The sequence below is a fragment of the Eubalaena glacialis genome, chromosome 12, assembly GCF_028564815.1.
Source record: "Eubalaena glacialis isolate mEubGla1 chromosome 12, mEubGla1.1.hap2.+ XY, whole genome shotgun sequence".
In the NCBI taxonomy this organism is placed as follows: Eukaryota; Metazoa; Chordata; class Mammalia; order Artiodactyla; family Balaenidae; genus Eubalaena; species Eubalaena glacialis.
This window is the reverse complement of record NC_083727.1, coordinates 9,664,787-9,681,996: the sequence shown is the minus strand read 5'-3', so window position 1 is coordinate 9,681,996 and position 17,210 is coordinate 9,664,787. Positions and strand designations below refer to the sequence as shown.

General features: G+C 41.3%; 1 protein-coding gene across 3 annotated transcripts in view; it reads left to right on the top strand.

The window, feature by feature from the left end:
- The first annotated feature begins 1,594 nt into the window (after positions 1-1,594).
- The window catches only part of SNX9 (sorting nexin 9), a 91,078-nt gene continuing 75,462 nt past the window's right edge, over positions 1,595-17,210 (top strand). Inside the window, exon 1 of one of the 3 annotated variants that reach the window (XM_061207174.1) lies at positions 1,595-1,862. In XM_061207174.1, coding sequence (XP_061063157.1) covers positions 1,851-1,862 — 12 coding nt within the window. In that variant the 5' untranslated portion in view covers positions 1,595-1,850. The remainder of the gene's footprint in view (positions 1,863-17,210) is intronic. The other 2 variants (XM_061207173.1, XM_061207172.1) reach the window with 2 other exon arrangements.

The window sequence follows — 17,210 nt, the reverse complement described above, 5'->3', positions numbered from 1 at the left end:
TACAATGTATTTTCATATTTTTTACACAAATGGATTGTACTATACCTAATGTTCTTTTTTTTATTAATACCTCTTAAAATATTAGCATTTTTATGGACTTCCTAGTATTTCACTTGTATGGATATACCATATTTATTGAAACAGTCAGATTAACAAACATATAGGTTACTTTCTGTTTGGGGTTATTACAGAACAATGCTTTACTGAAAGCACCTTTGCTTACTTAGACAAGTGTGCTGGCAGAATAAATTCCTAGAAGTAGAGCTGCTAGTTCCAAGGTTATGGTCATTTCTAATTTTGTTAAGTATTACCAAATCAGCCAAGTTATTTAAGTGAGCTTGATTTCTTCATGTCTGTAAATAGTGGCCAACAACGACTTTCTCAAAGGTTTCCTATAAGGATCAAATGAGATTAAGGCATGTTAAAAGCCTACTACATAGCAAGTAGGTTGTCAATGAATGTCAGTCTGCAACTTTACTTTTACTTAGAAAGACAACTATTTATGAATATTAGGATGATTATAGCTGTGGCCCTGAGCTCAGCAAACACAAAAATTCACAGAAAACACTGTAGTATCATATCCATTTTAAACCCCATTGTTGAACATAACCGATGAAATCTCTGGAAGTCAGAGTATTTTCGAGAGGACACAATTTGACATTAAATACCGCTTTCCTGGCCTGAAGTTGATTTTTGATAGTTGCCTATTTAAAAATATATATATATATATTCCTGATGATAAAAACAAGATTTACTGTGCTAATATATCCATCAAGATATGTCTTCCAGTCATGGCTTTTGTACTTGAGTGAAAATCTTGCTGCTCAATTTAAGTCATTCATTTATTAACAAAGCCCATACATCCAACTCTGAAGAAAAACCTTTTGATAAGAAAATGGAAAATTTTAGACCTCTCGTTTCCATTTCGAGAAACCTGTTGTGTCTCCCCCAAACCTCTGGGGCCCGGAGACGTTTTTAAATTTATCAAGAGCCCAGAAGGAGGTTAATGGGGCGCCTCAGAACGGTATCCCCAAGCGTCCGGGCCCAGAAGCCCCAGCCGGGACCAGAGCCCGCGGTCAACTCCAGGCTGGAGGCAGATCCTCCTCGGAGGGCCAGTCGGATCAGGAAGCCATTGCTCCGCTCCGTACCGGCTGTTTATTGAACACTCCACTTAGCCCAGAGCTCGACCGGCCCTACAGCCATCCCGACGCGGGACAAAGATCCCGTCGGTGACTCGTGCCCGCCGGGGGACGCAGAGCTCTGGTCGCACCCCCGTGCATCTCGCACCGAAACTTCAGCCGCGGCGGACGGCTGGAGGCGGTCGGGACTCGGCTCCCCAGGCAGGCGTTCCCTCAAAGCGTGTCCCCAGTCCCCTTCACCGTCCCCACGGGCCGCCAGGCGGGGAGCGGCCGGGGGCCGTGACCCGGCCGCCGACCCCGGCCCCGGCCGCCACTCGCGGACGCGGCCCGCAGCGCTGGAACAAAGGGCGCCCGGAGGCGCGGCCCGGGGCGGAGGCTCCGGGCGGGGGCGGAAAGTGGGAGAGGAGGCCGGGCCGGCCGAGGGCACCGGGCGCGCTTCCGCCGGCCGCGCCGCGCACGCCGCGGTAAATGGGAGGCTCGGCCGCCGGGGGCGGGGGCCGCGCAGCCGGGGAGTTTCAGGAACTGGAGGAGCGGGCGGCGGCTGGAGTCGCCCAGAGCCGAGACTCGGGGCCCAGGCGGAGCCGCCGCCGCCGCCGCGCCGGGGCCCAGCCGTAGTAGCCGCCGCCGCCTTCGCCCTCGTCCGGCCGACTCGGGCCGACAGACGCGGCGCGGGAGAGGAGCCGGCCGTCCCGGGCCAGGGATCCGCCCGCCATGGCCACCAAGGTGAGGGGCGCGCGGCCCAGGCCCGGCCGGCCGCTCGGCCCAGCAGCGGCGCGGGGAGGGTCGGGCCCGGGGGCGCGGGCGGCGGCGCCGCCGGGGAGGCCGAGGGGTCGCGCCGGGGCCCACCCGGCCCCCGCAGGGCTCGGGTTACGCGGAGCGGGCAGGTGGCCGGGGCTCGGGCGCCCGGGGGCTCGGCTGGCGGCGGGGGAGGGTCTCGGGGCGGGACCCCGGCCGCTCGCGGCTCCGTCTGCAAAGTTTGCGCCTGAGCGTGGGCAGCGGCCGCCGGGAGAGAGAGAAGTTCCCGCAGCCCCGGCGCCCGCTCCGAGGAGCCGCCTGACCGCCGGGAGCCCCCACTCTTTCCCGAGTGGAGTCCCCTCCTCACCTCCCCGCGCGTCCGTCCGCCGCGGGAGCAGCGTCCCCTCCTTCCGCAGAGGGTGGGACCCCGGCGCCACGGGCCGCTTTCGGGGGCCCGACCCCCGCCGGGGAGGACTGAGAATTTAAAATCCAGGCCTGTGAACGAGGGTTCCCGGGGAGGGAAAACGCCAGTGGAACGCCCCGCTCCTCCACTTCCCTCAGTTTTCCTGTTTTTTTCTTTTGTTTTGCTACCTTTTTGGTTTGAATGTTATTTCCAGCATGAATAAAATGCAAAGAGGGAAATGACTCTGCTTTCAATTACGCGTTTGCTTAAAAAAAGGTCCAGGCCCGAATTACGTGGTGGAACTTTGACTCGCGCTTGGTAATTGGCCAGGAGTGGTGATTTGCTTATTTTACGGTATTGTCGGTGGAATTAGCGGTCACCCTTTGCTACCTGAGTCTGCAGGAGCCACCATCTCCCGCTCCCTGGGCTGGGGCGTTTTCTTTAGTTCTAGATGTCACCTAGTAATGGGAAAGCCACGCTCCCCTCCACGAGCCAGTGATGGGGTTTGAGTTGACTTTTTTATTTGATTGATTTTTGCAAATAGTTTTAGTAGTGTCCCCTTTATAAACATCAGCACCCTCTACCATATTTACTTTTGAAACCTCGAAGCTTCTCTTGGGTTGGTGAAAACCTTAGATTGTTGTTGTTGGGTTTTTGTTTTTGGTAGAGAGAGAACTTTGAAAACTGAGAAATTTCAAATCCCTTTGAAAGATCAGATTGATATTTCAGTCTGTGAAATTTTGTGTTCTGTATCTGCCTAGGTGTAGTGTTTATTTTTTTTAAAAATGGAGATTCTTCAGGGAACCTGTTGCCTGCTGTTACTGAAATAATTACCTTCTTGTTAATATATTATTGGCTGCGCTCTTCCTTGGTTTTATTAGGTGTGATGAACTTTGCTACCTTTTTAGCATATATCATTTTGTGTTGATCTTTTTAAAAACAGAACTTAAGCCAGGGATTTCTAAGGAAATTTGATTTTGAGGTTTGTTGCCAAACATTCCAGAAATTACCAGTTACACGTCCTATTTTATACTCATCTTGCCACCTTAAAAGCTGTTCGTGGTCGGTACCTGTTGAGAGGTGGTCAGCGTTTTGGTATTTTGCACCGTGATCTACCGATGCATGTTAGATAGACTGTCTTTTAAGTGGGACCCAGCTTAGCAACTAGTGCTGGTATATGTAATGAAAATTTTATCTGATACTTAAACCTGAACTTAGTTTTTCTATAAAATTAGAAAGGAGAATAGTTCTTGTACTAAACTTGAATTGCGTCTGTCCTCACTAAGCACAAGCCTTAAAGCATGTGTAAGCACTTCCTACTTTATTGTCTACTCCTCCGAAGGCAAATTCCAGTAATTCTGAGTCTTGGTTTCTTTCACCTTTCCAATGACTATTCCACACAGTACTCCTTTCCATGTTTACATTGTGACAAACCACTTATGTTTTAAAAAAAAAGGAAGAGCAGAGAAGCACTTATATAGGAACCTTCCTCAGTTCTCTGGTTTTCCTACTTCCTGATGATTCTTACATCAAACCAAAGTCTCATTTTTTAAATTGTTCCCAGAGAGTAAATTTGTCCTTGTTTTGTTACACACCCACCCCCCACTTCCCACCCCTGCCCTTACCAACATCTGAGTAGTTTGGGGTTTTTTCTTTCCTTTAATTTAATCAGGCAGGTACTTTTTAGTAAGAGAGAATATACATATAGTAAGTAATAACATCTAACTCTTTTTAAAATTGAAGACTCATATGGCACTCAGGCTCCTGCTACAAGCATTAAGTGATAAGAAATAAATACAATATCTGGATATTTTATGTAGTGTTGGGTTTCCCTTTGAACTGACCAGAAAATACCTTCAGTTCTCTTCAGATATAATTTTCTGATGTATTGCTCTTACATATTTTCTTGAAGATGCAGTTATCTTTGAACTATCATCCTTTTTAAAAAACTGCACTGGTATATTCACAATAGAAAGAAATGACCTTTTAGAAGAAAAATGAATTAGGTAGTTCTTCACTGCCAAAGAAAGTTAATCAGTAACTGCACATTTTAAAGAAATTATCTGTTCTTTGTTTCTAATCATTACTCAGGAGAATGCTGAATTCGCCTTGAGTCCCAGTCTTGTCTCATTTAGTAAATACAACAAAAGCCTAATATGAGTGTGTAGCCTTGACTTCTAATAGGAACTCCAGGTTATATTTTTACACTGTCATATGGTGGACTTAGGAATAAATTATTTATTTATTTATTAAGTCTTGGGAAAGGAATTCTTTTTTTTTTGGCCTGGATATAGCAAAAGGGACATGAAGAAACTAGTTAACGAAGTTAATCCATAGCTATATAATTTAGCTGTAATTTCCATGTCACAGTTAACCTTTGGTAACTAATTTAAATCCTTTTGTGCTTATGTAGTCACTTTTAGGAGTAATCATTAGAACCAGATTCTAGGAGTCCCTGATGCTTTTTTTTTTTTTTAACTTTTCTTTCCATCTCCGATGTCTAAAGTTGTATATTTGTGTTATAGTGCTTGTCTGGTTGAATGAAGTGAGTGTGGACTGTTGAAATTAGCGGTAGGAAATGAGTGAATTGCCCAGGACTGTTCCATGATATACATTAGCGAGAAGAGTTTAGAAAGCATACTTTGTAGTCTCTCCTGAGCAAAAACCTCTGTTTTGAAGAGGTTTATTGAAGAAAAGAGTAGAAATATCTTTCTAAAGCGTCTTAAAGATTAAGTTGTTTTTGATAGTTTTTTTTAACAGTATGGAAAATGATAACCATTCAGTTTAGCTTAACAGTAATATTTTTTTAAAGTGTCTTCGTAAATAGAATATCTAGACAGTATTTCTGTAGTCACAGAAAAATTCTATGACAGTAGGAACGTCAACCGATTTCTTATTAAAGAAGGAATAGATGAGAAAGCATATAAAATTTTGCGAAGTTTTCTGCTATACCCTGCTTCTGTATTGACCATCTGAAAATGTAATTAGTTTTTTTAATTAACTTTTGTTTTTTAATTAATTAATTAATTTATTTATTTTTGGCTGTGTTGGGTCTTCGTTTCTGTGCGAGGGCTTTCTCTAGTTGCGGCGAGCGGGGGCCACTCTTCATCGTGGTGCGTGGGCCTCTCACTGTCGCGGCCTCTCTTGTTGTGGAGCACAGGCTCCAGATGCGCAGGCTCAGTAGTTGTGGCTCAGGGGCCCAGTTGCTCCGCGGCATGTGGGATCTTCCCAGACCAGGGCTCGAACCCGTATCCCCTGCATTGGCAGGCAGATTCTCAACCACTGCGCCACCAGGGAAGCCCTGTAATTAGTTTTTTACTCTGATTGCCCACCAAAAACTTTGTAACTTTGCATATGCTGTTCCTCTTTTCTGGAATGCTGTTCTCTGGCCTTTTCCCCTACGTACCTTCTTTTACACATTATGTCTCAGCTCAAAGCATTACTTCCTACAGAAAGCTTTCTGATCTCCCCGACCCCTGTTACAGGGTCACATCATACGTGCGGACTGCCATTTTACATGTGTTTCTCTGCCCAGTGGCTGTCTCCTTTAGGGTGCTGTCAGCCCCAGGAGGATGGCCTGTGTGTTTGCTCCTCTGTGTATCTTCTGTGACAGGCACAGACCAGGCTCTTGATAAACTGTTATTCCATGAATGAATGTTGAATTTTCTTGTCTCGATTCCTCCCTCTCCAGTTTGAAAGAGCAAAAAGATTTTCCATTGAGATAGGTGGCTGTTAAAACTATTTAGCGCCACCTGTAAGCTTGTTTCTTTTAATTGTGCATTTTAGTAAAGATTTTTTAAAAGTGTGCATGCACAATGGAAAATAGACATCTACAGCTCAGTTATTGGCAATGTTTTTTAAATAAATCAGTTTTACTAATTATTACATGAGAAATTGGTTATGTTTTAAGGTAATTGGAACAAACTTCGTACTTCTGAGATTTTAGAAAGAGTTACCTTTAACCCATGAATTGTTAGAAATGTGTTTAATTTCCAAAAGTATAGGGTTTTTCTATTTATCTTTTTGATAATGATTTCAAACTTAATTTCATCATGATCAGGGAGTCTGATTGTTACTAATAACCATACCTGAAAATTTGTTGAGGCTAACTTTGTACCCAGTATATAGTCAGTTTTTATAAATGTTCCACCTGTGCATAAAAAGAATATATATATTCCCTAATCAATGTATGTATATTTTCTGTGTATGTCCATACAAACTTATTAACTATGCTGTTCCCATCTGTATCCTTACTAATTCTATTTGATCTGTTGTATCTTAATGTCTTTTGGTCTACTTGACAGAGGTGTTAAAATGGTGGATTTAAAACATTTCTCTAAGGTTAGGATTAGTATCTTCCAGGTGAATTGAACTTTTTATCATTATGAAATTACCCTCTTTATAGTGCATTTTTTCTTAAAGACAGTTTTGTCTAAAAGTTAATGTGGTTTCACTAGCTTTCTTTTGGTAAATATTTTCCTGGTATATAAAAGCCTGTAACTGAATTTTACCTTTTCATCTTGTTTGGCAATCTTTGTGGCTAGAGGGTTTTGTTTGCTTTATTTGTGTTTATTGATGTGTTTGGATTTCTGGCTACCATCTTACAGATTCACTGAGGATTCCGCCCCCCCCCACCGCCCCTCAACTTTTTAGAAGGTTTATTCCTTACAGGCATACCTCAGAGATGTTGTGGGTTGGTTCCAGAGTACTGCAGTAAAGCAAGTCGCACGGACTTTTTGCCCCCCAGTGCGTTTGAAAGTGATGTTTATACTATATGGTAGTCTGTTAAGTGTGCAATAGCATTATGTCTATAAAACAATGTATATACCTTGATTAAATAGTACTTCATTGCTAAAAATGTTAAGAGTCACAGTAGTAACACCAAAGTTCGCTGGTCACCATAACACATATAATAATAATGAAAAAGTTTGTAGTATTGGGAGAATTACCAAAAGGTGACAGAGACACGAAGTGAGCAGGTACTGTGGGAAAAATGGTGTGTCAATGGACTTGCTCTGCTCGGGGTTGCCACAGACCTTCAATTTGTAAACATTGCAATATCTGCAAAGTGCAATAATGCAAAGCAAATAAAAGGAGGTATGCCTGTATGTCACTTTTTTCAACTGGTTGTCGTAAACGTATATGTTACTGCTTGTACCTTAAAGTCCAAAAGTCCTCAATATCATTACCCTCCTCCTGGATTACAGGGACCTTAAGAAGCTCAGCTCCAGTCATATCTCCCAACACAGTTACTGCCCAGGATTTTCATTCTGTCTTTTCTACCACAAATTAGACATTATTTTTGTTTTTTATACAGTTAATGTTTACTTAGATTTAATCAACTTTTACCATATCTTTGCTTACTATTCCTTTTTACATTTCAGTTCTTTCTGGGATAATTTTTCTTTTGCCTTAAATGAATTCTTTGGAATTTCCATTAGGGAGAGTTTTTTGTTGGTAAATCTCTTATATATGAAAATGTGTTTTGCCCTGTGCTTGAAAGATAGTTTTCTAGGTATGGAGTTCTGTTATTTCCCGTTTCCTACCGTCTTTCAGAGTTACTGCTCAGAAGTCAGCCATCTAATATTGTTCCTGAATAGTCTGATTCTTCCCTCTGCCTGTTTTTAAGACCTTCCCTGTGTCTTTAGTATTTTGCAGTTTCACCTTAGTGTGTTCATGTGTGGATTTTATTTATATAGCCTGGGATTCATGGGCAGCTTGGATCTTAGGATGGATGTTTCAGTACTTCTGCACCAGTGCAGTTCCATAAACTTCCTGTGATAATGGAAATATCCTACATCTGTGCAGTCCCGTGTGGTAGCCACCTGCCATGCATGGCTAAGGAGAACTTGCAGTGTGGTTAGTGTGACTGAGGCACTGTGTTTTTAATTTTAGTTTAAATAGTCGCACGTGGCTACTGGCTATCATAGTGGGGAGTGCAGCTGTAGAAAATTCCCAGTGATTGTATTTCATGAATATTGCCTTTTCCCTGTTCTCTCTTTCTGGAACCCTAATTAGCATGAAAAGGTCCAACAGACATCTAACTTACTTTCAATCTGCCGTGTTTTCTTTGTGCTGCATTCTAGATAATTTCTTTGACTCCTACCTTCAGTTTACTATTCTTTCTTTAGTTGGGCCTAATCTGTTCTTTTATCCGTTTTTCAATTATATTCTATTTTTAGAAATTATGTTATTTGGTTTTGTTTCAAATCTGCTTGATCATTCTTTATATTCTCTAATTGCTCATATTTTTAAGCTTCTCTTAAGCATATTAAACATTGATTGTTTGTGTCTGTTAGTTCTAATATCTGAGGTCTAATTCAGCAGTCGTTTCCGCTCATTCTCACTCATGGTGCCTTGTTTTCTTGTGTGTTTTGTGATTTTATTTTCTTTTGTGAGTTGCTCATTTTCCTTGGAGGTTCATCTAAGGGTTTTGATCCCTAAATTGAGTTATATTCGTCCACAGAGAATTTGTCTTATGCCAGTCTCTTGGGGACACTACATCCTTGGGATCACTGTAACTTTCATTCCTGGCTTAATGTTTTTCCAGCCATACTCTATAGCATAAATATGGACCTCAGATCTCAGGGGAAATCTCCCTTATTCCACTACTCTGGGTCAAAGATGAGACAGGTTTCCTTGCTGTTCCCTTCTGTACAGTGGGTTCTTTTTTCCTTATGTTGAGGTCCTTTTGGGGTCCAGCTTTGAGCTTAATACAGGAGTGTTCATCTGTCACCTCCTGCCTCCCCCAGGACAGCCTGCAGAGCAGGACCCAAACTCAGGCTCTCCAGGGCATAGAGGAGACTCCTGGGGTGGAATCCTGTCTCAGAACATTTTCCTCCCAGGGTTTCTGCTCTCATATCCTCTGACCTCTCTAGAGCCTTTCCTTTTGTGCTGACTCAGCAGTGTGTGTTAAAAGGTGTTTGTGTGCTTGGGTGTGTCTTTGCTTTTAATATTTTATTCAGCACTTCAGTGTTTCAGTCTGGTGGTGGTTCATGGTATCAGCCGGCCACGCATGCCGGAACAAAATCCAAGTCAGAGCATCTTTATAACAGACTGTAAAGTGAAGGAATGGAATATCTGCACACAAAGTGTTAATCTGTTTTTTGGAGGGAAAAAGGTGGAAAAGCAAAGTTGTTATGCATTTTAGTTGAAACCAGACCTTAAGCCATCAAAATAACAGGCTGGGCATTTCAGTTTCCAATTGGTATTTTTCTTTTTTCTCCCCCCTTGATTATCAAAAACACATGATAGATTTAGTCCATCTTATTCATTTTTAGGTGTTGTAAATACAGTGCTTGAGGATGTTATTCAGTATGACTCAATTTTTCTAAGCTATTTTTAGTATCTGAAAACTGAGTTATAGAGTAAGTAGTATTACCTGCAGAGGCAGGATTCAGAAGTCACCTCTTTGTGTCACGGGGGACATATAAGTCAAAGGGACATGTGACTTTAGACATTAGTTAACTAGGCGAAACATGCACTTTGTTCTGGGAACCGTTACCCATCATCATTCACTGACTGCTTCATTTGAGTGTCGAGTGAGCTCAGTGCCGGGTCTTCTCCTCCACGTTGGGGTGTCAGTCTGAAAGGCCTGTTCTTACCCTGAAGCTCTGTTGTTCTAGCGGAGGGTAGGCCTGCTGCAGGGCGCAGGGGGCTCCTGCTGCAGCTTCTCAAGCCAGCAAGGCTTTCCAAGGAGCTGAGTCTTGAAATGTATATTTTTCTCTTTAATTCAGTGAGTGAATTTTAACCCTTATTTGATCACATCAGTCATTTTAAAAATACTTACATAGTACATCTTGACAGTCTGCAAGTCCAGACTTTGTCTTGTAGGATCCCAGATAATCAGTTCGGCAGACAGTTTTAGCGGTTCCTATGTGCTTCTCTTACGCTGGAAGTAAGGCTAAGATTTGGATCCTTGCCTAAGAGAGTAGACATTCAAAAATTAATGAGCTATTTAAAAGGTACCAGTTAAATGCCAGTTTTAACGTATTTCTAATGCAAATTCACAGAAGAGGACTTAAAAATGTAAATTTGTGTGTTAATAGTAGTTGTCTGTCTCACACTTAGGAACTTGTTTTTCATCTTTAAGCGTGTTTTGTATTCTCAAGATTTTGAGTAATGAATATTTATTGCTTTTGTAATAAGGAAGAAAACAAGTTAATTTTTTTAAACTTAAAAACTTATTGTCATTAGCCAGGCCTCTAAAGCAGACTCCCAAATTTATCCATCTTCTGTTAATTTGTTTTGAATTATGCTAAGATGAAAAAAAGATTTTAATTAATGCTTATACATAGTAAGTGGCACTTTAATAGAAAAATGCTAATGCATTCAGTATTACAAATAGAAACTTAAAATTTATTTTTCTTCCCTCAGCACCATATTTTCTTCTTCCAAAGGAGAAAAAGTATGTTTCTTAAACTTTTAAAAATACCTAAAAACTTACTGAATAATAACCAGCACTGAACCTGGAGTTCTTGAAAATTGCTCTTTTTAAACACATTTATGTTTTACCTGCCTCTTTGCGCTCTTTCCCTCAGGAGCTCAGAGGACTCTTTCGTGAGTCAGCAGCAGTTTCATCACTCTTGTACTTTCCCCACCTTCATAAGATTTTAAAGTCAGGAGTTGAATTTAAGATTTTACAGCCTTTTTGTTGATGTGTCAGACTTACTTTGTCTCGTGATTGTCATTACCAATAAGTATATTCAATTTCTTACAACCAAAAAACCTAGGAAATCGATAGGCTTTAGACTACTGAGATCTGTAGTTACGTCAGATTGATCCATCTTAATCATTTAAAGCCATGATGATACCAAAAAATACGAGATTGTTTTTTAAAATTCTAATATTTAAAGCTACTTCTGGTTCTAGTCTTTACTACTATATATATAGTTTTTTAAAACCCATTCCCCTTTTTGATAAGTAAAAACATCCCATGCTTTTCCTGTAGTTTGTATTTAACAAGTGATAGATGGTTGTTCTCTAAAATTTGAGTACTAAATATTTTCCCCCAAACTCCCCTCTTCTCTGACTCGTTAGGAATCTCTGCTATAAAGAAGATGATGGCAATGGTAATAAGCTTCCATCTAAGAGAGAAATTGGACTCTTACTAAAGTGCATAACTATTTTATGAGTGGTGATCATGTTTCCCGAGCTTAGGCATTGATGGTAGAGCTGAGGTACCCCAGCTGCATCACAGCCCCCTACCTGGAGAGCTCGTTAAATCACAATTGCTGTGCAGTTTCTGAGTCTCCAGTTCAGGAGGTGGGGCCGGAACATGCATTTCTGCCAGTTTCAAGGTGATGCTGAGGCTGCTAGTCTAGGGACCACACTTCGAGAACCAATGTTGCAGAAGATTGAAAAAGAAAGTAAGAAACTGGGTTCTGTCCTAGGTTCATCTCTGGAATCTGTGGACTCTAAAATGGGTGGGCTCTAACACACTGTGTGCAGTGAATGCTTCATTCTTGCTTAAAGTATTCTAATCTAACTGAGTTCAAGTGATGCGGAAATTTTTTTTTTTTTTTTTTAACTTTTTGGGTTTATTTATTTATTTATTTATTTATGGCTGTGTTGGGTCTTCGTTTCTGTGCGAGCGCTTTCTCTAGTTGCGGCAAGTGGGGGCCACTCTTCATCGCGGTGCGCGGGCCTCTCATTATCGCGGCCTCTCTTGTAGCGGAGCACAGGCTCCAGATGCGCAGGCTCAGTAGTTGTGGCTCACGGGCCTAGTTGCTCCGCGGCACGTGGGATCTTCCCAGACCGGGGCTCAAACCCGTGTCCCCTGCATTGGCAGGCAGATTCTCAACCATTGCGCCACCAGGGAAGCTCGATGCAGAAAATTTTAAAAGTTGGTATTCTCAAAAACTGTTAAGCTTCTCATCAACTTGTGGTTTTCAGTGTTGTATTGATTGGTTATTTGTGTTATGTGCAAAATGGCTTAATCTAGTAGAGTCTGATTATTACGGTGGTGAGGTGACTGTTACTTGTTATTACTTTTCCTGTTGCTTTTTGGTTAGCCAGAAAACATGCCGTACAATTTTGAATATCATTATAGTTCACAGTAATCAGTCCAGACTTATGTGCTTTGTATCACATGTTCCTAAAGTGGTTGTATAATGAGAACAATTTTAATTCACTAAGGGGGATTACTATGTAAAAGAATCCTGTTTTTTAATTATTTTGTAATTGAGATAATCTATGATATTTGTGTAAATCCAGTTTTTTATCTTACTTGTGTGGTATGCACCTATACTTAATTTCAATGAATTTAAATTTCACCAGATTAAACTTTCCTGTTTGCCCACTTAGATGCCTCAAAGAAGTAAAATGACAAGATGTTTTTAAAGCCAGAGAAAACAATGAATATAGTCCCTAAACTAGAAGAACCTACCTTTGAATAATTAAGTTGATCTAGGACTCATATGTATGAAGGCAAGGGTGTGCTTTAGAAAATAGCCTGTATTCATGTAACTTGCCTATGCACTATCAATAAGAATTAATGTATGTCTGTATATGAACAGTACAGAAAAATATTTTGAAATCCTTGTTGGCATTTATACCATTCAGAGTCTTTTTGTTGGTCTATAAATGGCATACACTATTAGTTATGGAAGGAATACATTTGATTTTCACATTCTGTGGTTAACATCAGAATATTATCATACATAAATATCAAGGGTTATTTATGGGAAATGTTAAGTATGCTACCAAAAATCAAAAGCATGTTTTTTCATTCAACAGTCTCTCTCCAGAACTTATAAATACTGTAAGTGAACAGTGCACGCATTTTTCTACTCTGAAAGAATTTATAGTCTAATGGGGAAAACAGGCACTTTCATCTCTTCAGTTCAGAGTTCTCGTTGCTGTGGTAGAAGTACATGCTATGTCCAGTGATGGCACAGAATCTAGGGTTGGAAATGAGACCCTTTCGTCTAATTTGCTGCATTTACTGTCATTGGAAACTTAAGAGTAAAACTGAGTTTATGTCAGTAAAGAGGCCACAGTTTGAAAAACTTATGTAAAAATAAAAACTAGTTAATTACTCTGACATACGTCCGTCATAGTGTAGAAGATCATTTCTCTGCTTGAGATGAGGGAGTAGTGTAACCTAAGTGAGGGCACATTTAGTTTGAGGTCTTTTAAACAGTTCCTTATCATAGTGACTGCCCTTGCAGGACAGAAAGTACATTTCAAAGAAGGCATACATTTCCAGCATGCCTAGTTGTGATCTAAAATTTTATCTGGGACTAGACACTAAGCCACTTTTGGGAACCAGTGAACAACACGTGCCATGCAGATAATGTTTCTATGACGTGGCTCCTTCTAAATCCCTGTGGCCTTGGACACAGCATCTGCGAATGGTTAAAACGGATCTGCTCCTTTTGATTTCCCCGTTAGCAGTTCAGTTAAAGTATTTGGAGTGTTTCGTGTGCCTGGCTTGCAACACCTAGAGTTTATTCTAGATTAGAGATTCCCAGCTGGTGAATTTTCAGGGGATCTTTAAATCTAAATGAGCAAACATTGTTACAGACTGTTTATCTTCCTCACATTTGCAATACTGTTTTTAAAATATATGTAGATTTTGTTAGTAATAAAATACAGATACATTTCAAAATGCTAGTGACTTCATAGTACCTCTTTGGCATTAAGTATTTCTCAATACATTGTACTTTTATATGTTTACTGTTGTTTGTGGGGCGACATATGTATGTATGTAATGAATTGATCTTGAGGTTGTTGGCATTCTTCTGTGATTGAAGTTAGCTATTACATAAAAGCTATTACATTTCCGTTATTGCTGTTTGATTTGCCTTGAATTTTACATTTGGAAAAGAAATTTTGTCATGTCTTCTATTAGAGATGCAATGAATGAAAAAATTAGTTCTATGTGATTATGAAATTTATGTATTTCAGTGCAATAGTGGTGGAATAGCAGAGAGATTGGGAGTCTGGGTTCAAATCCCAATCAAATCCAACTGTTATCACTTTGGAAAGTTACTTAATGCTTCGTTTTCCTCATCTGTAAAATACAAGTAATAATAGGAACTCAGGTGTGAGTTCCATTGCACAATCCAGGTAGGGCAAAAAAACAGAATTTCATTTTTCTGTAACAATCTACAACGAATTATGTCCTTATCCTACTGGGAAAGTCAGCTATAACCTGCAGCTCACCGCCTCCTCCTGTGCCCAGTGTTAGGTATAACTTGAAGGTGGGGATCCTTGCATAATGCCTTGGGCGGAGGGTCGTGTCTTGCCCTCCAGCCACCTCTCCGGCAGTCTGCACCCTCAGGTGGGGAGTTCTGTCCCACTCCCTTGCTGTGCCTGAGGGAACCGGAGCCATTTTGCTGTTGTCCTGCTCTAGTGGGACACAAAGCTGCAAAACCCAGACACTTTCCATCCTAGTGCAGTACAAGCTCTATCCCCTCCTGTCGATTTGTTGTTTCACTGGGGTTCTGGCACCGGGCTGAGGGCTCTCTCCAGGTCTCGCCATTGCCTCTGGCCTCCGCTCTGCACTTCCCCACTGTCTTTTCCCCCAGCTCAGGTCCTCTGGTCCAGGCTTTGAGAGTGGAGGTGGGGGTGGGAGAAACAGAGGCCGCGCTGTGTCTCCCCATTGCAGTATTTCTCACCAGTGCTTTCTGTCTGGAGCCCAGAGTTCTCTCCATTCTCAGGGCCTTTGGAACTCACAGCCAGGAACCCTTTACAGTGTTCTCTCATGTCATAGCCTCTCCTGGGACAGTGGACACAGTGGGCACTGCTGATTCGGGTTGGGGAGGTGGGAGAAAAGATAAGGGGAAAAAAACCCCTGAAGATGAAAAAATAACATTTCAAAAATATTATCTCTACCAGATTATCTCAAGGAGTAAGTAAAAATTTATGTAAAGGGCTTACCAATATGTCTGACTTTACAACAGGGGATACTAGCTATGGTTGGATGGTGTTATTCGTATTATTATAAAAATAAACTATAAACTGGGACCTGTTAGACCCCAAGATCTAAGGTCTACCTTAACTGTGTTCAGGGAGTTGTAACAAGTTTCTCTAATTTCAAGTTACTCTTGCGGAGGTGATGAACTTTCTATCTGCTTCTTACTTATCCCAAACTTTGTTAACCTACTTTTCCAAATCTGGGTGTCCGGCAATTTGAGTTTGATTCTTTCTGCCATTGCCTCAGTGTGCCTTGTTTTTTCTGGTAAATTACCTTTCATACATGAAAACAAGATAAAAACAAGGCAGAGTGTTAGAGGCATAGAGGACAAAAGAATGAGATTAAAAAGCACCTTGGCATTGCTGGAAAGTCTATGTTATAAAACCACTACATGTGTTTAGCAGATCTGTTTACTGAGGTCACAGATAGTACATCTCATTGGATCCTCATGTGGTAGATCATTGTGTTATTTTGTTACCTTCAGTAAATCGTTGAGCCCCTATCATGGGCCAGAAACTGTTGGACCATTAGGAATACAGCATGAAAGAAAATAATTTTAAATCCCTGCACTCAGACAAAAATCCCTGCTCTCATGGGCCTTGCATTCTAGTGGAGGAGATGGCAGTAAACAAGGTCAATAAGGAGAAAAATAAAATAAGGAGAAAAATACAGCTGGGAGAAGAGACCTTGCTGAGGGGTGCGTGCATGTGTGTGCGTGCATGTGTGTGCACGCGCATGTGTGTGTGTGTGTGCGCGTGCATGTGTGTGTGTGCATGCATGTGTGTGTGTGCGCGCACACAGTGTTAGATGGGGTGGCCAAGGAGGCCTCTGAGAAGGTGACCCTCGAGTCCAGACCTGAGGGAAGGTTTGTAAGTTGCATCTCTGAGGAAAGAGCATTGCCCTCAGGGAGAGTGTGCCTGGAGGTCAGTGAGGTCATCGAGGCCAGCTGAGCTGTGGGAGTGGCGAGGACCCTCAGGTCCACACTCACTGAGTGTGCCTGATGAGGAGGGCTTTGGCATTTATTCTGAGATGCGAGACCACTGGAGGGTTTCCAACACATCAAGAACAACTGACTTTTTTCTTTCCTTTCTCTCTCTCTTCCTTCCTTCCTTCCTTTCTTTTCTTTTCTTTTCTTTTCTTTTTTTTTCTTTTTTTTTTTTTGAGTTGAGCTGACCTTTATTAAGCCAAAGCTAGCTGCAGGGAGTTAATGCTCTATTCACTTTTATATCAGACTTAAGTCTTATTTGATCCCTTCTTGAAACTTAATTGATTTTATCTAATTAAAATCATGCTAGGAAAATCCTGTGCTCCACTTAAGCCAATCAGTGCACAAAAGGATCAGTAGATTATCCTTTTATATATGTATGTGGAATATCCCAATCCAGTCGTTTGAAAATAATTTTTAAATAAAATTTAAAGCATCTCTAACATACTGAATTTTCAATTCTATCTTGTCTCCTGATTATACTGAAAGTAAATACATATACCTATCAGACCATTTGCCCCTTTGGGCTATAAAGCAGTTGGTTTGGCTTTCACCATCCTATTGACTTGACCGGTGTTCACCCAGAGACTAAGTAAAATAGTTGCAGACTGGCAGATTTTAAGCAGGTATAAAAATATTCATAACCAATTACAGCCAACTTCATTCCTTTTCTAACTGGAATCACTGCTTGCTAAAGCAGTTTCTTATGTAAACTTTCTGAAGCCTCAGCAATTTTGGGAACAGTAGTGTAAGAAAGCAACTGGTACACTGAGAATTGGGTCAGAATGTTCTCACGGGCTTAGAAGAAACGGCATCGCCCTGGCCTAGGATTTCGAGATTCAGTGAATCTTTATTCTTTTCCTGGTTCCATTAAGTGCTTCTGTTTTCTGTGATTTTTTTTTTGGTATGAAATATGAAATTTCATATTATTTGGGCTTAAAAACTCCATGTCTGGGAGGTTTAAAGATAGTATCTAGATAGCTTGGCATTATTCAATATTTTTTATTTTAACTTTTATTTATAAAA